At 36.7% G+C, this 25,346-nt stretch overlaps 1 protein-coding gene across 2 annotated transcripts in view; it reads left to right on the forward strand.

Annotated features, from left to right (window-relative positions):
• The window catches only part of UBQLN1 (ubiquilin 1), a 47,187-nt gene extending 23,934 nt beyond the window's left edge, over window positions 1–23,253 (forward strand). Inside the window, exons 2-11 of one of the 2 annotated variants that reach the window (XM_041743625.1) lie at window positions 544–695; window positions 3,193–3,308; window positions 7,875–8,137; window positions 8,610–8,768; window positions 8,945–9,179; window positions 14,114–14,256; window positions 17,631–17,714; window positions 18,955–19,070; window positions 19,331–19,499; window positions 21,263–23,253. In XM_041743625.1, the coding sequence (XP_041599559.1) occupies window positions 544–695; window positions 3,193–3,308; window positions 7,875–8,137; window positions 8,610–8,768; window positions 8,945–9,179; window positions 14,114–14,256; window positions 17,631–17,714; window positions 18,955–19,070; window positions 19,331–19,499; window positions 21,263–21,415 (1,590 nt within the window). In that variant the 3' untranslated portion in view covers window positions 21,416–23,253. The remainder of the gene's footprint in view (window positions 1–543; window positions 696–3,192; window positions 3,309–7,874; window positions 8,138–8,609; window positions 8,769–8,944; window positions 9,180–14,113; window positions 14,257–17,630; window positions 17,715–18,954; window positions 19,071–19,330; window positions 19,500–21,262) is intronic. The other variant, XM_041743626.1, reaches the window with a different exon arrangement.
• Window positions 23,254–25,346: the final 2,093 nt, after the last annotated feature.

A 25,346-nucleotide genomic window follows, 5' to 3' on the forward strand; every position in this document is an offset into this window, starting at 1 on the left:
CTGTCCTTGAAGGAAAGATTTTTTGCTCTGTATCTTTGCATGTGGATAGTGTGTGTGTGTGTGTGTGTGTGTGTAGATAATGCTTCCTGTTAATGTTGAATGAAAAAGGTAGGGAGGAAAGTAAGTATAATAGGCTGAGAATATGAGGTTGGCTGTATATGTGTTCAGCTAGAATGGAGCAGGACTGGAGTGGAAATCTGAGGCATAGATTATTGTAAACTTGGTAACAGCTATGTTACTTGACCTAGAGTTAGCACCACTGGTGTAGAAAGAACAAGAATATTGGGAAGAAATGAGTTGTCAGGCCTTAGCAGAAAGTTGAAAATAGGACATGTGTACTTAGAACAAAACCTTAGTGTTGGAGATGAGTGTGAAGTGCTAATATTCATTTCCCACTGTGATCAAGATACAGACAAAAGAGGTATCTTTATACTGATTGAATTGTTGCAATATTTGTAGTAGGAGCCTTTTTGAAGTACTAATAGAAACTCGACTAGGTGGTGCTATGTAAACCCCTATAATAATTATTTTTATCTTATTTAGTTCAAGGAAGAAATCTCTAAACGTTTCAAATCACATACTGACCAACTTGTGTTGATATTTGCTGGAAAAATTTTAAAAGATCAAGATACTTTGAGTCAGCATGGAATTCATGATGGACTTACTGTTCACCTTGTCATCAAAACACAAAACAGGTATGTTTTTAGAAGACTTAGAGCTTTAAACTGTGAATAAATGTTTATACAATTAATCCTTGAATAATGCAGGTGTTAGAGGCACCAACCCCCATGCAATCAAAAATCTGAGTATACTTTTTGACTCCCCAGAATCTTCATTACTCTGGCCTACTGTTGACTGGAAGCCTTGCTGGGAACTTGAACAAACTTATTTTGTATGTTATATGTATTATATACTGGTTTCATACTATAAGCTAGAGAAAAAGGTTATTAGGAAAATACAGTTCTAGTACTCTGTCTTTATTGAAAAAATCCAGGTATAATTGGACCTATACAGTTCAAACCTATGTTGTTCAAGAGTCAACTGTATTTCTTTTTTTTATTAACTATTTCTTTTTAAAAAATAACTAGTCTTGGCTTTTTAAAAAAAAAAAAAAAAGATTTTTGTATTTATTCATGAGAGAGACATAGGCAGAGGGAGAAGCAGGCTCCTTGCAGGGAGCCCGATGCGGGACTCCATCCCAGGATCCCGGAATCATGCCCTGAGCCAAAGGCAGATGCTCAACCACTAAGCCACTGAGGTGGCCCTAGTCTTGGCTTTAAGTGACTTTCTCTACCGTTAATATTAAAATCGATTAAAATTCACTTATTTGTTGATAACAAGTTAAAAAAATGTGATTCAGTAATGCTGATGCTTTCACATTTGATATTTTAAGGAGTTCATCAGTATTGTCATATTTCTGAATGGTCATAATTCTAAAGTATTTGAATTATAGAACAAGCAGATATGTTTTTAGCTATGCTTTCTGGTGTAGAGTGATTTTTGGATAAGATCAAAGGTATCTATTTCCTTGGTAACCCACAAATGAGTAGCCATATTTCATTATCAATTTTTTTTAAAAGATTTTATTTATTTGGGATCCTTGGGTGGCCCAGCGGTTTAGCGCCTGCCTTTGGCCCAGGGCGCGATCCTGGAGACCCGGGATCGAATCCCACGTCGGGCTCCCGGTGCATGGAGCCTGCTTCTCCCTCTGCCTATGTCTCTGCCTCTCTCTCTGTGTGACTATCATAAATGAATAAAAATTAAAAAAAAATTTATTTATTTGAGAGAGGGAGAAAGAGCATGTGTGGCAGATGGGGGGGGGGGCGCGTGGGCAGAGGGAGAGAGAGAGAAGCAGACCCCCACTGAGTCTGACGTGGGGCTCAATCCTAGGACCCTGGGATCATGACCTGAGCTGAAGGCAGATGCTTAACCAACTGAGCCACCCAGGTGCACCTCATTATCAGTTTTTAAAAGATACTTTTATATTTTGTATCACTAATAAAAGATTCTGCCAAACGTGTTATATTTTCTTTTCACTTGAAATTTTTATATTTAGTGAAAGTTCCTTTAGACTTATTTTTGGATATATTTTATCATATAACTCTTATGCATACATAGAAAATAGACATGAAATAAATCGGTTAGAGTCTTCCTAACACTACTTCATGTTGAGTGATTCTTTTGAATCATGTTGACTTCATCATAAATATTCACATTTTTGCATATGTGGTGAACCTCTACTGTTGAGAGTTTGTGGTATAGCATTTTGTAAAGATTTGGTACAGTATTTTCTCCAGGCATTTCTCCAAGCCACTGACACTCATTCTACAATATTTTATGCTGGTTTTACCCCAACAGCAAATATTTGCTTCTCTGATGGAAATTCATTTCTTCTGTTTCTGTTTCTATACTTTTCTGTATACACATTGGTAACTATTAGTACCAATTAATGGCGAAATCTTCCTGAAGACATTTTCTGTGCTATTAAACACAGTATGTCTGGTATAATCACTCAGTTGAAGTCATACAGAATACCTGTGTGCAGGCATGACAGTTGATGCCTGGTTGTCAGCAATTATAAGACTTCTTGATTGCAGAAATGCTATAATGAAAAAAAAGGTACATCTTAGAACAATGAATGAAGCAGTGAGTGATTCAGAACTCTTAATTGGTATCAGGTGGAAGGGGTTTCCAATAAAGTATGTTTTTTTTTTTTTCATAAAGGTAGTATTAAGTAATTATATCAATACAGGTTATTCCTGGTATTTTCTCAGCCTTTTTTTTTTAACTTCTAACAATTTAAAGGGGCTGAGTAGAATTGCCCCCCAATCCTCAAGAACTAAGAAAGAAGGGAGTAGATAAAAAGTTGCTTATATAGCCCAGCTTTGTGGATATGACTAGTCATTGATTTCTCTTCTATGAGTTGACCTGTCGCCATATCTTACATTATCATTATGCCAAATGAAATATTTATGTACATGTACTGGGGGGGCAGTTGAAGTATAGTTTAAATTGTATAGGGTTTTTGCTGTGTTTATGTTCTTAATGCTTAATTATTTCAGGTTATTTACCTTATAATTTGAATTAGTCTGAAAAGTTACACTTTTATTTCTGAGAATTCTGGAATTTCAGAGATTCTTTTAAAAATAATTAGCTCCACTGTTTACACCATGATTTGATTATTTTTCCTAGGCCGCAGGATCATTCAGCTCAGCAAACAAATACCAGTGGAAGCAATGTTACCACATCATCAGCGCCTAGTACTAACTCCACATCTGGTTCTGCCACTAGCAGCCCTTTTGGTTTAGGTAAATGCCTTTGGTTATTTTATAGAGAAAGGAAAACTCCTTTTCACCCTCAGGGTGGTTTTGGGTAAAATGATAGAATTAAACGTTAAATCACTTCCACAACAATGACAATTGCTTCTATAGCTTATTTCTTTAATAATTTTTTTTTAAATTTTTATTTATTTGTGATAGTCACAGAGAGAGAGATAGAGAGGCAGAGACACAGGCGGAGGGAGAAGCAGGCTCCATGCATCGGGAGCCTGATGTGGGATTCGATCCCAGGTCTCCAGGATCGCGCCCTGGGCCAAAGGCAGGCGCCAAACCGCTGCGCCACCCAGGGATCCCTATAGCTTATTTCTTTAATTGTAGGTATTAAGGAAAGTAGTTGGGAATACAGATGTGCTTGGTTAGCTTACATTTTCATTTAAGAAGTGATAAATTAGCAGCACTTTTTTCTTTTTAAATAGTGAAACAGATCTAGTATATGTGTACCTGATCTGACTGCCACATCATTGAATCTGAGAAAGATTAGCTAATTATTGATCATAAGTTAAGTTAACCCCCTGAATGTGATTTTCTTATTTGTAAAATGAAGGACTCAGATTGCATTAGTGTCTTGAAACTACAGAGGAGGGCTGGGGCTTAGGAGCAAGTCCATTGGCTAAGGAGCTCCTGCATCAGCCAAAACCACTTTTCTTATATCAGTTTTATACTGAGGTTCTGTGGAAGGTTTTGTTGGGGAAAAAAGAGTATTCTGAAACACACACTGAACTGGATAGATAAATGGCTAGATGCTTTTTTCAGTTCTTAGGTTGTATGATAAGTATAATAGTATTTTGAACTGACATTTTATTTTTAAAATTTTATTTATTTTTTAAGATTTTATTTATTTATTCATGAGAGACACAGAGGGAGAGGCAGAGACATAGGCAGAGGGAGAAGCAGGCTCTGTCTGGGGGGCCCAATGCAGGACTCTATCCCAGGACCCTGGGATCACAACCTGAGCCAAAGGCAGATGCTCAACCACTGAGCCACCCATTCATTTCTGAACTGACATTTAAAAAAAAAAAATATGTACAGTTTTCACATATCAAGGATCATACCTTTCCTTCCTTCCTTCCTTCTTCCTTCCTTCTTCCTTCCTTCCTTCCTTCCTTCCTTCCTTCCTTCCTTCCTTCCTTCCTTCCTTCCAAGTTTGTTAGTAATTTAGTTCTGTACAACTATGTTAGAATCATTTTAGGGCATGGCAGGGATTCATAATTGCTTTTCTTTTTCTTTTTTTTAACTTTTACATTTTTGCTGCTCCTGTTTTCTGAAATGATCTTAGGTTAAATGTGTCTCTTTTGGTAAGTTTTAGATGGCAGGATTATTGGCACGAACAATCTAGAGAGATTAGGGTGAATTGATGAGTTCAGAGTCTTGAAAGGTATTGTTGGAGTAAATCTCTCCCCTCGTCCCTCATTTTATAGGCAAAGAAATTGAAGCCCAGACAAGCTTTTAGTTAATTTGTTTGAGGCCATACATCTCCTTCATTTCCTACATTTCTTTCATTTCCAGTCTCATTTTCCTACCCCCTCCTGAGTTGCTTTCTTTCATCATTTATTCCATTTACCCTAAGTAGTTAGCTTTCCTTTTTTGATGCCTCTTGTCATGAAGGCCTATCCTATGTATAAAAGCTACAGAATCTCACCACCACCTTTTCCTTTGTTCTTCACTGTCTTTGGAAGAGGTATTTTCCATTTTTTTTGTCTGTATTTCCCTTTCACTAAGTTTGTTGTGCTCTGTTTTTTTCCCCCGTCACTTCACTGAAAATTACTTTGATAAAGTCACCATTGACCTCTTGGCTTGCTGAATTCAAGGGACACATTTTTGTTTTAATTCAGTCTTTCTCAGTGCTTACCAGTCCTTGAAATTTTCTTCCTGTTTTTTCTCTGGTTAATTTCCAGACTTTTTTTTTTCTTTCTCATTTATGGGTCTCTCTTGATTGGTATTGTTCCCCAGAGTTCTGCCTTGTTTTTCTTGTTATAACATTATCCTCTTCCTGTATCTTGGTGACTTTCAAATCTGTATGTCAACCCATGGCACTTGTGAATTCCACGTCTTGTATCAAGCACTCCTCTTTGATATACCTGATGTTCTCTAAGTACTTTACCTGTGTGTGTGTGTGTGTGTGTGTGTGTGTCTTCAGAAAGCAAAGGAAAACAAATGCAGAAACTCTCATTTTGCCCCTCAAACTACTACCTTTTCCCCATTAAATCTCTTTCCATACTGTTTCTCTCTCCCACCCCATGCAATAATTATCCCCTGTTGTTACTTCCTTGATGCAGTTCCTGGACTTTTCAAATCTGTAATGTTTACTCTGAGTCATTTCCACACTGTTATTAGAAGAAGAACATCTGAAGTGACTGTTCTGCCTAAAATCTTTCAAGGCTTTATGATTTAGTTTTTACCTACCTCTCTGTTCTTATTTCTTAACTCAGCTCAACAGTTTTATTAGAGTCTCTATCCTTTGGTAATAGATAACTGCAGACTCAGTGGCTTCTTAACACAAAGCTTAATTTCTTGCTCCAAAGCTTTCCTTCATTCTGCATGTTTTTCACTGGTCAGTGAGGCCCTCATCCACGTGGTCAGTCATCAGGGACAAAGGCTAATGGAATCCTGCCATCTTATAGCTGCACCACTTGGGACATGGCAGAAGAGATAGCTAAGAGTCTCATGCTAGACCTTCTGTACTTTGACCAGAAGTGACACACATGTTTTAAAGTCTTTTGGTCATAACTAGTCACTTGGGCCTGTCCAACTGCAAAAGAAATAAAAGACTGCATGTGGAATGTTTGGTAAGCACTACTCTCTGCCATTCCAGTGATACTGAATCTTTTTATTTCAAGAATACATCAGTAGTCCTATTTGTCTCTCTGCCTTTTGTATGTAGAGTTTGTTGCGTTTAGTATTAAATCTTTCTTCCAGTCCTTCCCATTTCTTCACAGCTTATTCATTCTCTATACTCATTGTCATCTTATGAAAAGCAGCCATTCCACTTAGGTACTGCATCACCATATTATCTTGTGACCATTTCTATTAAAGTACTTATTCTGTATTTGTTTTCCATGTGTTGTCTTTCCTACTATATTGAGTTCTGTATGTAGTACTTGTTTCTTGTCACGTTTTTCCCTATGTAGCACAGTCCATGGCCTATTAGAAAATGCTCAGTAAATAAGGAAAACAAATGCAAAAACTCTTCTCTTGCTCCTTAAACTACTACCTCTTCCCCACTAAATCTCCATACCTCTTCTCTACCCCATCCCATGCAGTTATTCCCTGTTGTTATTTCCTTGAATGAATGCGTTTGGTTGGTTATGTAATTTTTACAAAGTTAACATTTTATGAAAATCACTCTTTTCGTCTTCTTGGGTCTATTAGGTTTTTCTATGACTTAATTCCTCCAAAGAGACACCTGTAGTATGTCCTGTCCTTTTCTCTCCTTGATTGGTAACACCTCTGTTCGAACCAGAGTTTGTAGGTGAATTTTTCTTGCTGAACTTAAACTAGTCTCCTAGAAAGAGATTATTTACAAGTATAAACCCTGCATATTTTCATCTCTTTTTGAATGGGCATATTCTAGGGTATCTGTGACATCAGCCAATTATCCAGCACCATCTGGGTGTCTTGTAGTACAATTCTGACAGTACCTACATGGAGGTAGTGTCCTATCCTACAGGTTTAAAAGTGAGTCATTCAGTCCCCCAAGACTGCCTCTTCAGGTACCAGTCTGGGGACTGGACCATGTGTTTTGACTTGCAGACTATAAATTGTGTGTGTGTGGGGGCTTTCCACAATTCACCTCCATGTTTGGTAGTTTGCTAGAATGGCTCACAAAACTCCGGAAAACCTTACTTACGTTTACCAGTTTATTATAAAGGATACTCTTCAGAAATATAAAATGGAAGAGAAGCATAGGGCAAGAAATGTGGGGGTATGGGAGAGTACAGAGTTCCCATGCCCTAGAAGTGTTCACCAACATGGAAGGTCTCTGCATCTCATTGCTCAAGAGTTTGTTAGAGCTCAGTCTTTCATCTAGTTCTTTTCCCTCCCCTTTCTGGAGGTTGGTGGGTGGGGCTGGAAGTACCAGCTCTTTTGTTACTTGGTCTTTTTGGTGATCACCAATCCTGAGGCTGTCTAGGTGCCCCACAGTAAGTAATTAATTAGCATAAGTGAAGTATGATTTAAAGGGGCTTGTAATGGCATAAAAAAAGACACTCCCTTCACTCTGGAGATTCTAAGGCTTTTAGGAGATCTATGCCAGGAATCTGGGAGAAAGACCAAAAATATTGTATTATACCACACATAGGAAATACACATTTTATTTGGTTTTATTATTTAAACTTAAATTAACAAAGTGAATGGATTTTGGCTAATATTAATTACAGAAATCAAACATGTATTTATAGAAGTAATAGGAATTCTGTTGCTTTAAAATGGTTTTCCATAATGGGACTATTGAGTCAGTATTATTGCATTTTCATATTTTAGCACAGTGATAAAATTTCTGACTTTTATTTATGTATCTTTCTCCCTTTATCTCTTTAGGTGGCCTTGGAGGGCTTGCAGGCCTGAGTAGCTTGGGTTTGAATACTACTAACTTCTCTGAACTACAAAGTCAGATGCAGCGGCAACTTATGTCCAATCCTGAAATGATGGTCCAGATTATGGAGAATCCCTTTGTCCAGAGCATGCTCTCAAATCCTGACCTGATGAGGCAGTTAATTATGGCCAATCCACAGATGCAGCAATTGATTCAGAGAAATCCAGAAATTAGTCATATGCTGAATAATCCAGATATTATGAGACAAGTATGTGGACAGTTCTTTTAGTTCCTTTAGCTAAGGAATTATGTACTTAGTTCTTAATTATCTATACTTAAGGGGCTTGCCTTTTGTAGATGGCTAAGCTCCATAAAGAAATCCTGTTATTTGTTCAGGAAAACTCAACAACACACTAATTTGGACTGTTTGAACTTTGAATTTTCTGCTGTATTTTAAAAATCACTCTGAACAGTTATTTTGCAGATTCAAGAAACAAAAAGAATCTGGTTCAGGAGATAGGCATTCACTCACAATAGAGTGCTTTTTTCTTGGTGTGACTTGAATGTTAGATTGAGGTGAAATCCAGCAGGAGTTATTTAAGATAAGTTTCTGATTTAAATATCGAAGACTGCTACTTCATAGAGTTAGAAACCTTGAAAACAAATCAGCTGTAGTGGTTAATAGCTAAATTAATTCATGTATATTTCAGTGCCTTTTCATATGGGTATCTTTTTCTTAGACATTGGAACTTGCCAGGAATCCAGCAATGATGCAGGAAATGATGAGAAACCAGGACCGAGCCTTGAGCAACCTAGAAAGCATCCCAGGGGGATATAATGCTTTACGGCGCATGTACACGGATATTCAGGAACCAATGTTGAGTGCTGCACAAGAACAGGTGATAACCTTGGCCCCCAAGGCTTAGGTCCAAGGGTAGTGCCTATTTTAATATAAATATGTGTGTGATTAAAGGGTACCTTTATATGGGAAACAGTTTTCATTAAGAAAAGAATTCCATATCTGTTATTTAAAACAAAAGTTTATTCTTTATGATTTTTGTGTCTTTTTTTACAGTTTGGTGGTAATCCATTTGCTTCCCTAGTGAGCAATACATCCTCAGGTGAAGGTAGTCAACCTTCCCGTACAGAAAATAGAGATCCATTGCCCAATCCATGGGCTCCACAGGCTTCCCAGAGTTCATCAGCTTCCAGTGGCACCACCAGCGCTGTGGGGGGCACTGGTGGTAGTGCTGCCAGTGGCACTTCTGGGCAGAGTTCATCTGCACCAAATTTGGGGCCTGGAGTAGGAGGTAGGCTCATAACAATTCATTTTTTTTCTTTGTTGTCCTTCTTTGAATAATGAAAACACTTTTTTATGCTTTTAATCTTTGTGCTTTTGTGTGTCAAGTAGCTTTTATGAATTATCTTTTCATGTTGCAGGTTTTTAAATGGGTTTTAAATATATAGTGATGAGTATTAATCATTTGTGTGCATTATAGTGGAAAGGGTTACTGAAGATTTCCAGAGATTGTGGTGTGTTTTTCCGTTCTCATAAAATGGTTTTGGGAGAAGTAGTAGGTGGTCATTTCATTTCAACAGCAGGAATGCTGAGGGAATATAGTTACCTGTGGACTTCCTACTGGAGCACGTGTTTCTTGGCTTTAGTCTAGTTTGTATTCTAGATCAGTGGATTCTCAAACTCCAGTCCTGGGACCAGGGCTAAATGAGCTGCATCAGAGCACTTGCCAGGTTTGTTAAAAATCAGATTCCCAGGTCTTAACCTCAGCCTTCATGGATCAGAATCTTCACAGTGGCTTTAAGATCTGTATTTGCATTAAGCTGCTGGAGATTTTGATGTGTGAACAGATGAGGAATTTACTTTTGATCATTTCTCTGTAGACTGGACTTAATAAATAGAAATCCTTTTGTCAGCTATTCAGATGCTAAGACTTAAATCTAAGATACGTAGCTAGAGTGATGGTTTTAGTCCTAGTGGTTGGCATGGAAATGAGAAGAAATGAAAGCATGGGGCTACTTCCTAAAGTTGAGGAGGACTTGGATGTGCTTTAAAAGATACCTGGTGTTTGGCGGAGGAAGTGGAAGGGTGAGGTGCTGGATGAGGAATTTTTTTTTTTTTAAGATTTTATTTATTTATTCATGAGAGACACAGAGAGAGGCAGAGACACACGCAGAGGGAGAAGCAGGCTCCATGCAGGGAGCTCGATGTGGGACTCGGTCCCGGGGCTCCAGGATCACACCCTGGGCCAAAGGCAGGCGCTAAACCGCTGAGCCACCCAGGGTTCCCCTGGATGAGGAATTTTTAGGAAGGTCATTACTGAGAGAAGAAATCATAATAGGGGAAGTCATTGGTGGTCACTCCAAGATATATTCTTTATAGACTATAGTGGGTTTCATGAAGTTTTGAATGTAATACAAATTTTATAAAAATGGGAGTATTGCCATTTTAAAAAATTGGACTATATCTGGCATAGTGTTTCAAATATACAGTATAATGATTCAATGTTTGTGTGTATTCCCAAATGATCACCATAGTAAGTCTAGTTCACATCTGAAATAATACCATTTTTAAATTAGCAAAATAATTATCCTGCTCTGTATCTTACTTACTGCTTATTTGACTCTTATTATCATTTGAGAGAGATACTTTATTCACACTTCAAAGATCTCAGACCAGACAGAGCAAAGATTAGGCAGATCTCCTGATAGGAGAATTGTTGTTGTTTTGTTTTAAATTATAACATGGTTATCTACGGTAACAACTTTTATTAAAAGTCAGTTTTGTAACTTTTTAATTCAGATTTTTTACTTAATGGCTTGATTTCATGTTATTGTGTCTATCAAAAGAGAACAAAAAACAGCACAAGTGAAGAGACTCTGCTAGCCTAATGATTTGTTAGCATAGTGTACACTATTGTGTTTTTACTCAACTCTTTGCAGTAAGGAAATCTTAGAGCAGGAGTCAGCAAATTTCCTGCAAGAGGTCAGGTAATACTTTAGGCCCTGCAGGCCAAGAGCAAAGTTGAGAATACTATGAGAAAACACATTATGATAAGTGAAAATACAATAATAATTGAGTATAATACTGTTTCATATATATCTATGAATGATAGGAATGGAATTCTTTTTTAGGGATAATACTTAATTGATTTTCACAGTTTTTCCTGTTGTCAGAATCAAATTGTGTTCATCTGTTAGTATAATATATAATGAGTTTTTACTTAAATATGTACTCATTCCAAAAGCATGTGGTTTTAATAGCATAGTCATCAGTTGGAAGCATTTATAGGATTGTTAGATTCTTCATTGCTTTTAACATGTTATTTGCAGGTTTGATCACTTGCAATTGAATGTTTGGTGGTAGGACCTCAATTAAACAGTTAAGTGAATTTTAAAATGTGGAAATTTTCTTTGCACTTGCATTGAGGTCCAAAAAATGCTGCTGGAACAGTAGTATGAAATAAAAATATATACCTACTGTAAATTTGTGGGAATGGAGATCTTGTTTTAGCTTTTTGACAGCAAGAGAATGTATAAAGCAGCTTAACATTGTCATTTGAATAATTTGTTATTGTCACAATCACTACAGTATGAGTTTTACTTGTTTGCATGCTGTTTGCCTTCTAATTATATGGATTGAATTTATTGGGAAATATTACTAAGGTCTCTAGCAAAAGGTAATTTCCAGAGTCATTTGGTGTTTGGTTATGGTGGTTAAATGGTTCAGAAGAATTTCAGTCTTAGCCTTTAGCTTTAAAAAAAAAAAAAAAAAAAAAAAAAAGGAAGTAAAACTTTACCTCCTACAAAACAAAAACTTTACCTCTGCTAAGCCATCAAATTGCTGCTGTGTGGTTGGGCAAGTCAGAATATTTCTGACAAAAATTCATGGAATTGACTAGATGAAGTTCACAGGAGTGAAATGGTATTCACCATTGATATTCCTACTGGTTGGATAACGTGATAGTTCAAAATATCTTCTGGTCTACCTGCTGATTAATAAGACTGTGAATAACCATAGTTTTTAAATACTTTATATTTTTATAAGCTTTCTGTATTTGTATAAGTAATCCTTTCAGTCTTCCACATATGTTTTCATCATCATCAGATAGGCACATTTTATCAGATTCTGTTTCAGGTTGCATTGCATTGTAAAATGCAATGCATTGCATTTTCTGGACTTCGAAAATAGTTTTGTGTGTAGTTCTATGCAGACTGTTTACAAAGGCTAATTTTTCAGTCACTTTAAGCTTGACATTGACTCCTCAAACACTAACATCTGTCAACTCATTAAGAACAAAGGAATACCACACAGAATAATTTCCATTGTTTTTTTTATTGAATATTGATGCTGTGAGCTCAGTGTCCTTTACTCTTGAGAAACTCTTCTCCTTGAAAGACTTAAACGAGTTTTTTTCTGGACAGATTTGTATTTGGCTGCTGCAATCAAGATTTCATTAAGCATGCCAGTTAATCACTACTAGTATCCTGCTTTTCTTTTTGGCTGACAAAGAAGCCACTTGAAAACTTTACTGGTTGTAGCCTTATTTTCATTTTTTATTTTTGTAAAGAAATCTGGCTGTGAGTAGATGGCTGTATTTTAAATTTTTTGTTTTCTTGATTTGGGAATACTGTGATGAGTGCTTAGTCCAGCAATGTTGAAGTATTTTGTATTCCTTCATGTTATTGCATAAAATACAGTGTTTTGCTGTCTCATTTGATAAAATAACTCTTGCTCCATTGTACCTTAGAAGCACAACTTTTATAGTCCCAACTCTTTTTCTTTGTGTGCTTATGTGATTGGTATGTTCTGGTAGTTAAGAGAAAGAAAATAACAACATGCTATAGTGATGTGTGTGGTGTGAGGTGTGACTGAGTCCCCGTGGTGTGTGATGCATTCAGCAGCATCTGCAGTAGCAGGGGAGGGGTGGCTGGCCACAGCCTCATGGGAACTACTAGGTGTAGGTGTCTGTGGACTGTAAACAAATGAACAAGACTGTGTTCCAAGAAAATGTTATTTATGGACACTGAAGTTTGAATGGCATATAGTTTTCACATTTCACAATGTTTCTTTAACCATTCAAAAATGTAAAATCATTTTTAGCTTGTAGGTTGTACAAAAACAGGTCATGGGCCATATTTGCTTTGCAGGCAGTGTTTGTTCAACACTTGTGTTAGAATATTCTTAGACTCCAGAATGTGGAAAATAACCTAATTGAAACAACTTGAGAAAATAGGAAAAAAAGAATGATTACCAAAAAAACCCCAAAAGACTTCTAATAAACCAGAAAGATAAATGGGAATTGTTGAATGTTTTAAGCCTGATAAAATGACTCTGGAGTTAGAGCAGGAGGGAAATGAAAAAACTAAGGAGTTAAGTTTGCGTATAATGAGTTTGAGAATATATTTGAGTTTATCTAGTCAGCAAGTAAAAATCTGGTTATGTGTTGAACAGATTAGTTTTCATAGAAGGTTGAATTTGCATAAATTTAGCAGTAGGTCTCAGAACAAAAAAAGTTAACAAGCACTTATGCACATTAGCTGTCACAACCTGTCCATGCAGTGGATACTATTTATTCCATTTGACAGATGGGGAAACTGGAAGTATGAAGAAGCCAAATAACTTGCCCAAGATTACATAAATTAGATTTGAACCCAGGTAATCTGGCTTTGGTCACTGTTCTTACTTAGTCTTTGCTCTGATACGTTAAATGTGCCTGCTATTTTACTCCGTATCAGTCCCGGGTGAAAGTGGAATGGAGGCTCATCCATGAGAAAATCTGGGCGAGAAGAGAGAGGGTTTGGTTCAGTGTGAGCGTATCAGGTGCTGGATGTGGTTCTAATCAGGCAGTCCTAGAGGAAACGTTAGCGCAGATTTACTATGTGGGATTTTTCAGTTAGTAATTTTGACCATACCTAATTTTTGCCTCTTAAGTTTACTTTAGAACTTAGCCCTTTCCATTAGGTGTGATTTTATTGGAAACGTAAGCAGAATGTTTTAACATCATAAGCCTTCCTTTACTGCTATATGTTTAGCATGTAGTTTGGGAGATATTCTTTTATAATTCTTATTAGTTCAATTGATTAGTAATATGTGTGCTCATCTGTAGTTCCTAAAATTACACATGGTATGTACTGTACTTTAAAACTTTCACTTTTGCTTATGTGTTTTTTCCTTGATACAGTGTCCTTTTTCTTTCTTTCTTTTTTTTTCTTTTTTAACTTTCAGCTAGTATGTTCAACACACCAGGAATGCAGAGCTTGTTGCAACAAATAACCGAAAACCCACAACTTATGCAAAATATGTTGTCCGCCCCCTACATGAGAAGCATGATGCAGTCACTAAGTCAGAACCCTGACCTTGCTGCACAGGTGAGTTTGTAATTGTATTATAAAGGACTGTGCAGTGTGAATTGAAAGAGCCTAATCAAATATGATTTTGGCATGTTTGGGTTATGTTGTGTTACCTAGAAAAGTAGGTAAACTGCACCTCCAATATTTTGGATACTTTGTTTATTTGCAGTAAACTAACTTCCTCATGTGTAATTAAAACAGCTTCATATCTGCTATTCATTGGCTAGAAAGAAGTGAAGGTTTAATTTGTATATATGTTAATTTAGGAGATGAAAACAAAGTTTTGGATGACTCTCTGGAAGATAGTGAAATGTAAATCTTGAAAGTGATTAAGTACAGTGTTAATACATTTCTTGGAATACTTGTGTTTATTAGATCATATAAATCTTTGAGAAATAGTCATGTTCAAAATAGCAGTTATAGGTATGCCTGGGTGGCTCAGTGATTGAGTATCTGCCTTTGGCTCAGGGCATGATCCCAGAGTCCTAGGATCGAGTCCCACATTGGGCTTCCTGCATGGAGCCTGCTTCTCCCTCTGCCTGTGTCTCTGCCTCTCTCTCTCTGTGTCTCTCATGAATAAATAAATAAAATATTTAAAAAAATATATAAGTTATAAAATAGTCTGAAATCATTTGTTAAAATGCAGGGGGAGATTTGTGGAACAGTGTTCTCATTCTTTCCAGTATAGATTCCTCTCCAAAATTAGTATGATGGCCTTTTATTAATTTACTCATTTTCTAATTCGTTTTGAAGAGACTATAACTAGGGGAATTAGTGGATCTGAACACTTAGAATCACTTTGGGAGGGGATCCCTGGATGGCTTAACGGTTTGGTGCCTGCCTTCGGCCCAGGGCATGATCCTGGAGTCTTGGGATTGGGATCGAGTCCCGCATTGGGCTTCCTGCGTGGAGCCTGCTTCGCCTTCTGCCTGTGTCTCTGCCTGCCTCTCTCTCTCTCTCTCTTTCTCTTTCTCTCTGTCTCTCATGGATAAATAAATAAAATCTTAAAAAAAAAAAGTCACTTTGGGAGCTTTAAAGTTAAAAAAAAAAATCTTTCTAACCTGAGAGATTCTGTTGTAATTACGTTGCATTTCCCCTATCCCCAAATTCCCTGGGCAATTCTGATGTGTCCCTAGGTTAAGAACCAGTGGGCTTGAAAAAAAAACCTCGGAGGATGTTAAATAACCTTGATCATCTGTAGTTTATATTTACTGGGTATTAAAAGCTTAGAGTGTTAGGGACTTTAAATCTTTTCCTTTATAGTGTATTCCTATTTTCAGAATTCTAAAAGCTTTTAATCACTTTCTTCATTATGTCAAACAAAATGGTTTTTGTTTTCTGAAGTCTGGAACCATATTGATTCAAATGTATAGCAGATAACTTCTACCCTCTTAATATTTGTGGAATTAGAAATAAAGAACAAATTTTTGTATTTGAATTTTTGTATATTCTTATTCATATAAAAATTATGAGTTACTACTATTAAATGCTCAACTTACTGTGATCATAGCACTTTTGTTTAAAATAAATGTGGAAAATATATATGTATGTTTTTAAAAGTCTGTTTGACTAATTAGCACTGAATGTGCATTTCACTTAAAAGTTTGATTTTGGGCAGCCCCAGTGGCTCAGCGGTTTAGCACCGTCTTCAGTCCAGGGCATGATCCTGGAGACCTGGGATCGAGTCCCACATCAGGCTCCCTGCATGGAGCCTGCTCCTCCCTCTTCCTGTGTCTCTGCCTCTCTCTCTCTCTCTCTCTCTCTCTCTCTCATGAATAAATAAATAAATAAAATCTTAAAAAAACAGTTTGATTTTAATACGCACATTTCCAGCCATTTAAACTAACTACATTATACAGTGACTTGAGCACTTCGATAAATTGTTTTTCACTCTAAAGTAAAATGTTAACAGAGAAGGCTAGATATGGATGTCTTTTATTATATACAATTTAGAAATGTTTACGATATACTCTGGTTATCAGCAAATTAAAGTTTGTAGTTTTCCTATGCTGATTTAGTTTTTTAGATATTCAAAAAAGTCTGAGTATAAAAACTATTGTTTATAGTGAGGTAAGTTAGGAGAAATATCTTACGCAAACAAAATAATGATTTTCTGAGAAAGAATGAATGGGTTTAAGATGCCATGCTTTCTCAAATGACATGAATCCTGGAAGATAAATGTGATAACTTTATTAATCTGTTCTCATAATTAAAAGCATTTTAATGGAGACAATAAAGAAGTAGGTTTGTTGATATCAAGTAGGTATTATTTACTGTGAATTTATTGGTCACTTTGAAACAAATATTTGTATATCCATAAAACACTTCTTCATTTTGTTGAAATTAATCCATTTTGTAAGAATAAAGGAGGGAAAGTGGAATTCTATTTCTAGTGTGTACATATAATTAATTGCTCTCAAATATGGTTAACTACTTGAGGGCAATGATGATTTTACTTTACCCTCCAGACTTTGGATTGGTAAATAGGTGATCAGTAAATCATTGTTAGTTGACTTCATACCATCTGGGAAAGTGATAAAACTTTCGTCTTTTTCAAAGCTATGAGAATTAGTTTCTGGTTATGCTGATTGTGTATCATAATCTTATTTTCAGGTATTAACGTTAATATTGACCCTGACTTGAATTCTTAACACCTATGTGAATGTTAGGAGGCATGCCACTTTTCTCATCTCTGGTGGTAGTGAGGTGAAATCCAGAGGCTAATCTTGGTGTTCTCAAACAGATTTACCTCTTTCAGGTCTTAACACATTTTAATACTTTACCCAGAGATCTGTTGGTGCTAGTCCTGGACTGATTTTCACCTAGCAGCTCCATTTCTCTGGCAGGGTGATTGCCGTTCTGCAGTGTTATTTTTCTGGACCTAATACTAGCTGTTTTGCAGTAGGCAGGTAGATAGATATAGTGGTTCCAGATCTGGATTTTTCTCTGTGCTTGCCACTTGTGTGTTGAGGTGTCTAAGCAAGCCATGTATTGTTTCATGTATTGATGCTTATGTTTATTCTGTCAGTGTAGCAGTTATTGTATCCTCCTGAATGCCAGCTATCCCTATTTTTCTTTTAAGGGCATATATTTTCCTTTGCTCGAGGAAAATCCTAAGAAAACGATTGTTTTTATTTTTTAGGATATTGCATGTCATTATCATACTCACCATTCTCATTGAGAGAGAAGATGCCTCATTTTTTTGTTTTGTTTTTGTTTTTTTTCTGGAGATCCCTCTTGTGGATAGTATCTTCCCTTCTTTTTTATTCATGTTCTACCTTCCTCTCTGTAAGTGCCAGATTAGGCACTTGGGGGAAGATAGACTATTAAACAAGGTACATTACTTGTTTCAGATATTTCCAGTTAAAAATGTTTGAACACTTGCCCCATAGATGATGCTGAATAATCCCCTATTTGCTGGAAATCCTCAGCTTCAAGAACAAATGAGACAACAGCTCCCAACTTTCCTCCAACAAGTGAGTAAGAAAAGATGCTAGCTATCTTCGGTAATGATTTGCTTGAAAAAGTTTGATGATAAACATTTTCCTTGCTCTTCTCTGGCTGATAGCAAACCATAGATGTTAGTTTGATACTGCTGTCAATTCACAGAGAATTCGGCTTGATCTTAACTGAGCCCCATTTCACTGCTGACCTTTTGCTCATATTTCTTAAATTCTGAGGAAAGAACCATTTTGTTTTTGCTTTTGAGGATTTAGGATTTGGAATGCTTCGTTAATACCATAAACCATTTCCTTTCACTTTACTAACTTTGAAGTGCTCCATTGTGTTATGTTATGCTTTGTGGTTTAACTAATCTCGAGTAGCAGGAAGGAGCTACCCTATTCTGTTTCTTCACAGGTTTGGTTTCTTTGTAATGTTTTAATTCCTCCAAATTAATGGAATGTTTCTTTTTTTGAGGGGTAGATCTCATTTCCTCAGACTCGGAATTAGCATGATTAAAATTGTCAGTGTTGTCCTACAAGGAAGGTTTTATAATAAAAAAAAAAACCTTGAGGTTGGAATGGTATTTTATTACTTAAAAAGACAAAAGAGAAGTCAGTCTTGGTGTTTTGAAACTAGTAGCTCTAGGGTGTTTAAATATTATACAAATGATTCTTGGGTCTGTAAACTGTTATCCAAGGTTAGTTATTGTTCTTTGATCTATTGTAATGATGTTAATGTTAGCCTCTTTTTTGGTCAGTCAGGTGGTGTTATGTTTGGAAGTAGTGACGCTGAACATTAGAATACACATACTAACTTCAAATTTGGAACTATCGTTTTAGAGTATATCTTACTGGTAAAATTGTTATATCGGCAACAGATATAACACTTGGTTGGGAAGAATCTGTAGCTTTCACCATATTTTACCATGTTATACAAATTGTGCAGTTGGAGGTTGTCTCTTAGAAATAATACTTCTGTCTTCTGTTGGAGAAGGGGAACAGTTGTGGCTTCCAGAGTAGCTCCTGATTATCTTTCCTTATGAAAAATGGCTTTCATGATGGACTTGGGAGCAAGTTAGTTCACGATTTGCCCTCTAGGTTTGCTGTCAAGGAAGAGGTGCTTGTGTTTATCTGGGGAAAGATTATGGGTTACCAGTGTCTGGAAGTAAGGTTTTAGATTTTCTCCGGAAATGTAGCAAAGAAACATTTAAATTTTACTTTCACTGATTGTAATTAATTCCTTTGTTAACCACCTGTTTTCTTTCTTCCTTAGATGCAGAATCCTGATACATTATCGGCAATGTCAAATCCTAGAGCAATGCAGGCCTTGTTACAAATTCAGCAGGGTTTACAGACATTAGCAACGGAAGCCCCTGGCCTCATCCCAGGGTAGGCTCATTTGGGGATGACTGTGAAAGTGCATAGTATAGTACTTACTTATTCTCTCTGAGCATTTTATACTTATATATTATTGTGCCCATTTTTGTTGAGATTGTTTTCAAGACTGAGTTTTCAAAGTTAAAAATGCTCATTTTAAGAAGATAACAGCTAATACTATTTTAAAAATATAACTGATTTACCACCAGGGGCCTGGTCTGGCCTCCTATTGCAGGACCTGAGGTTTATTTTACCAATTCTTGCTTCCCTAGGTTTACTCCTGGCCTGGGGGCATTAGGAAGCACTGGAGGCTCTTCAGGAAGCAACGGGTCTAACTCTGCCCCTACTGACAACCCAAGTCCCACGACCGGAACCACTGAACCCGGACACCAGCAGTTTATCCAACAGATGCTGCAGGCTCTTGCTGGAGTAAATCCTCAGGTAAAGATTCTTTCTGCTCACATTTTGTATTCCTTGTTGGAAATTTAGAAATTTTCACAAACAACCAAAAAAGAAAGAGGCAGTCCTTCAGGGTTTAGAGTATAGTGAAAAACATAGTCTTGTAGAATAGGCATTACAAAATTATTTGGTGTACTATTAGACATCAAAGGAAACTGTGGTTGGAAAAAAATGCTCCCAACTTTGCTTTATTTGGAAGTTGCCTTTTAAAGTGCATTTTTTAGAGTCCATCTTGGGAAATTATTTGAAGTATGTTGTATTTTTTAAAAGTCTGTCAGGTTGGCATAGAAACTTGATTATTCCAGGGGCACCTGGGTGGCTCAGTGTTTGAGCGTCTGCCTTTGACTCAGGTGTTGTGATCCTGATGTCTCAGGATCGAGTCCCCTGCTTCTCCTTCTGCCTATGTCCCTGCCTCTCTCTGTGTGTCTCTCATGAATAAATAAAATCTTTTTTAAGAAAGAAGCTTGATTATCCCAAATGCCTCCTGAACAACTGTAACTATAGTTCTATCTTGTCCTTGTATTTTGTCTTAAAGAAAATGTCCTGTCTCTCCCTGCCCACTACTACTGCATGTGGTAACTTGTGTTACATATATAAGCCTCACAAATATATGGCTTAAAAATGTGGACTTCTAATAATGTTCTCACATCTGGAAACATTAATTAGCCTTACTAAGAATCTGCTGTTGTACAAAGATGAGAGCCAGTCAAACCTGTTAATGGTAGATTTCCCCTGTAATTCTGCATGGCAAAAAATAGAGCATGCTTTCTGATTTTAAGCCTTATTAAATCTAATAAACAGGGCAGAGTTTTATCCTATACAACTATTTGTATTCCCAGTACTTAACATTGCTCTGGCTCAGTATAATATTCATGGAATTAGTAAGTAAAAAAGATGTTAGGTATCAGAACTGTTACCTAAGTTGAACCAGGCTATAGGCCTCCTCATTATCAGATTGGCTAGGATTGTTTGATCCTTTATGTATTTTGTCTTAACTTCGTTTCTGAAGAAAGATTTGATGGAGCTGAAATATCAGGAGTATATAATATACTGTGGGCCTGGAAATGGAAATGGAACTCTCCTGAAGACTTGACCAGCCAGTGCAAAATTGAGTGTACAGTCTAAGCCTCATTCTACCTTTAGAATGTGAGGACACTAGCTTTTATATTTACCCAATTGGTCAATAGCTACAAAATAAATCCTTAGTTCTGAGCTGTTTATACTTTTAAGTTTCTTGCATTTTCAGCGGCTTCTTAAATAGACCTAATGTAATGGATGAGGTTTATTAGGCGAGTTTTTAAAAGATTTTATTTATTTTTGAGAGAGTGCTTGTGCAAGCAGGGGGAGGGGCAGAGGGAGAGAGAGAATCTTAGACAGACTCTTGACATTGAAGCCAGGCTCCATCTCATGACCTTGAAATCATGACCTGAGCCAAAAATCAATAGTCAGACTTATAACCTACTGAGCCTCCCAGAATTGCCCCAAAAGCAATTTTTTTAAGAGCAGAGTTTTGTATTCTATTTGACAGGATTAAGTCTAAAATTATTTAAAATAACAACATTAAGTGCTACTGGATGTTTAAAAATGTTGACTATGTTTCAAGAAAGGCCGGTGCTTTTACAGCTTAGTAGACCAGCATATTTGTAAAAGAGCATTTAAAACTTTTTAGAGGTTATGCAGGCGTGACACAGACTGATTTTCCTTAGAGTTTTGGTTAGTTTGTGTTTTTTTTTTCCCTTTAACAGCTACAGAATCCAGAAGTCAGATTTCAGCAACAACTGGAACAGCTCAGTGCAATGGGATTTTTGAACCGTGAAGCAAACTTGCAAGCGCTAATAGCAACAGGAGGTGATATCAATGCTGCTATTGAAAGGTTACTGGGCTCCCAGCCATCATAGCAGCATTTCTGTATCTTGAAAAAATGTAATTTATTTTTGATAACGGCTCTTAAATCTTTAAAATACCTGCTTTATTTCATTTTGACTCTTGGGATTCTGTGCTGTTATAAACAAACCCAATATGATGCATTTTAAGGTGGAGTGCAGTTAAGATGTGTGGGTTTCTCTGTGTTTTTTTTTTTTTTTTTTTTAACAGTGGGAATCAATGCTTTTTCATTTAAGGCTACTGCATGCATCAAACACTTCTGCATTTATGGTAATTTTTAAAAAAAAAAACCTCACCTTTTATAGTTGGGTGAACAGATTTTTGTTCTGCATCTGTCCAATTTATTTGCTTTTTAAACATTAGCCTATGGTAGTAATTTATGTAGAATAAAAGCATTAAAAAGAAGCAAATCATTTGCGCTCTATAATTTGTGGTACAATATTGCTTATTGTGACTTTGGCATGTATTTTTGCAAAAAAAAATGCTGTAAGATTTATACTACTGACAGTTTTTGCTTTATTTGAATACAATGTAGTATGCACATTGGGGATGGCATTTCTAGAAACAAACTGCAATAGATTATCTGAGCAGAGCACCTATAACCAAAAAAAGTGAAGATAAGGAAATATTTTAAAGCTGAGTATTTCTTAATTGTGTAGAATCTTACAGCATCTTTGATAAACATCTCTCAGCAAAAGTGCCGGTTAGTCAGGTTTGTTGAAAATATAGTAGAAAAACTGATTCTGGTTATCTCTCTAAGGACATTTAATTGTACAGACAACAAAATGTAACATTGTCTCAACATTCACAGATTGACTGTAAATTATCATCTTTGTGCAGACTGAAGGAGCACTGTAGTATAACCCAAAAGTGCATTTGCCTAGGACTTTCAGCTTCTCCCATAGGTAGTTCAACAGGCATTACAATTTGTAATTGAAATGTTGCTTTCACTGAAAGTGTCTTGATGTTTCAGTTATTTTTAATTGCCATACAAAAATAGGACTATCTTTTGGGTTTATCAGTTTTCTCATGCACAGGCAATACACGAATTTAAAATGATTTGTGAGCCACTTGTTTCTGAAGTGTTTTGGTAGTTCTAATAAGAAATAGTTAAATATTGTGCTTTCCAGAGCCTCAGAAAAGGGGAATTGGGGGCGGGGGGTGGGGATCTATCCTGGATTGGGCCAGCCTAAATAATACTGGCAACCAAGATTCTGTTAGGATTTCTGTGCATATAGTGTAGTAAAGAGGTATCATTCAGGGGTGAAAAACAAAGAGCCGTTTTAACAATGTTGAGTACATTTGGCTGTTCTACAGCCTTTTTCTTCCCTCCCCAAAGAAGTTCTGTTTGCCTAACTCTCAAACTGTTGGGGTGTGGTACATTCCTTTAGGACCAATTAAAACACAACTTTGGGGTCAGTAATATATTTGGCTGACTCTGGTTCAGTATTCTCTTAGGTCGTTATATACTCTCATGTACAGTTACAGGAAATTAAAATGTTAATCTAAAATGAGTTCAGACCAATAAAATCAAAGGAAATACAAGTTGAATTCCATTACTTCTGTAAGTTGCTTGCTATTAAAAAAGGTCAAGAGGCCAGGTTGCCCACCAGCCCGTGCACTGTTCTGACACTTTCCCTAGGAGGAAAACATGAGTGATGATCAAGGTGGAGGCATGACTAGAGGAGGTTGTTAAGGATGGTATTCATGTGTCTTTGCACTCTCTGCCGTATGCCTCAATCTGGTTTAAAAAACTTCTGTACTGGCGAATGGTGGTATACAGTGTGGGATAGTGTCATAACCAATTTGACAATTTATTAATCACAAAATAACAATAAATCTCTAGCTTTTACATTTGGTTTGTCTTGCCTTTTTTGTAGAAAAGGATGTCTTCAGTTTAACTTTTCTTTATGTCTTTTGAAGACCACTGGAGTTGACTTACACAGATTTTATCACACTTTAGATCATTCTTTATCAGGTTTTAAGTAAAATATGTATATACACTGTATTGTGTGTTTAAAAGATAACCAACTAGGATGTCAGGTGACCTGAGCTCTGTTTGCTGTTTTTGTTGCCTAACTCGTTATTTGACTTTGAGTAAAGGCATCATGATTTCTTTGCTGTAATGGGGCTGGTGAGGCCTTTCAGCACAGTGGACTGTGTAGTCTCTTGAGTGCCTTCCAGCTGCTGAAGCACTACTATTTTGTTGTTGTTGTTGTTTAGTTCTAAAACGTTTATCTTAGATCTGAATATCTTTTTAGGAGGTCAGAATACCTAAAATTCTCAAAAGCATTAAAAAAGACACTTAAAATATTATAGGCTTAAATTGTTCTCATAGTGGGTTATTTATTGCAAATTGAATAAAGAATGGAGTGGTGAAAATGAGTGATGAAAATAACATTTCAGGATTTTATTTCCCAAGTGGAAGATTTGTGATACCCTAAACAATGTGTAGTGAATATTGAGCATGATCAGATAAAATGACAGCTGGCTTCTGGGCATGTTCAGAATTGGAGTTGCACATTTGGTTTAAATACACTAATGAAGGGAGTCTTTCGTTTGGGGACACATTATTACTGTGTTAATTTAGTAGGCAAATTACAGCAAAATGAAGGGAAAAATGTCACATTAGTAATAAAAGTTCAGCTTGGCTTCATGTCTGTGTGCTTATGCAAAATGAGAAAAGATTATGTGGCTAAGGCAGGGAAATACTGCATACTCTACTTCCTTTCTTAGAGATTGACATTAACCAAGACCTGTGTTAAATCTGTTTAAAGCTGTCAAATCCAGCCTTCTCTTATGTTCCACCATCCTTTTCACTTCACCAAATTGTTCCTCAGGGATATGCCATATGAACACACCTTGGGAAGACTGCCCAGCCAGCCTCCACTTCTGTGGTATTGCACATGGTCCTCTCTCTCTAATTTCATCGGTCATCCTCGGTTTACAGAAGGCCGACCGTTCCTTCTGGGCTCAGTTCTGAAGTCTTCCTAAACTTTGCTGACCAGTGATTAATTTACTCTCAGCTGCTGCATCCATCCCTCTCAGTCACCCTACAGCTCTGAGTTTGGGATTTGTTTGTTTGGTTTAATGTTTTTGCTTTGTGTTCTTTTTTTTTTTTTTCTTCCCTGATATTTTCTTGGTAGTTATTTAAGTAACATTAAATACTCTTCCTTGACTTCTTTGTATCATTCCTGTAATGGACCATAGGAAGCCATTGCCTCAGAAAGTGAACACTCACTGAACATCTGTTAAGTATAAGGTTCTTTCCTAGTTGCTCAAAGTGTAGCAGTAAATAAAACATGTCCATATGAGGTTATATAGTAGAGTGTAGGGAGACAATAATAAACACAACAGATACATAGCCTGGTTAGATAGTAACGGAGTGCTTTGGTGAAAAAGCAGAGCAAGGAGGCTAGTTCAGGAAGAAGGCGTTTTTATTTTATGTAGGGTAGTCCAGGAAGAAGGATTCATTGAAATGGTGACATTTAAATAGAGACTTAAAGATTATCTTCGAGGGCGAATAACTTTCCAGGAAGAGGGATAACTATTGAAAAAGCCCAGTGGTGGAAGTGCTCTGAGTGTGTTTATAGAACACAGGGAGTTAGTGTGACTGAGTGAGGTGAGCTAGGGAGAAAGTGGTATAGGAAATATGATTGGAGAAACGTGGGCAAGGAGTGCCCTCACATATGGAGGACTTAATACCCCAGGTTTTGTGTCCCATCCCCAGAGTTTCTAATTGCCTAGGTTTGGAGGAGAATTTGCATTTCTAACAAGTTCCTAGGTAAGAACCACTGGACTAGGGGAACCAGGGTAGAATAGGGAATGAGGTAATGATCTTAGGGATCATATGGGCTTGAGCTTGATAGCAGTGAAGTATTAAGTAGTAGATTTGGGGTATATTTTGAGGGCAGAGCCAGTAGGATTTGTTGATGGATAAAATTG

The sequence above is a fragment of the Vulpes lagopus genome, chromosome 2, assembly GCF_018345385.1.
Source record: "Vulpes lagopus strain Blue_001 chromosome 2, ASM1834538v1, whole genome shotgun sequence".
Taxonomy (NCBI): Eukaryota; Metazoa; Chordata; class Mammalia; order Carnivora; family Canidae; genus Vulpes; species Vulpes lagopus.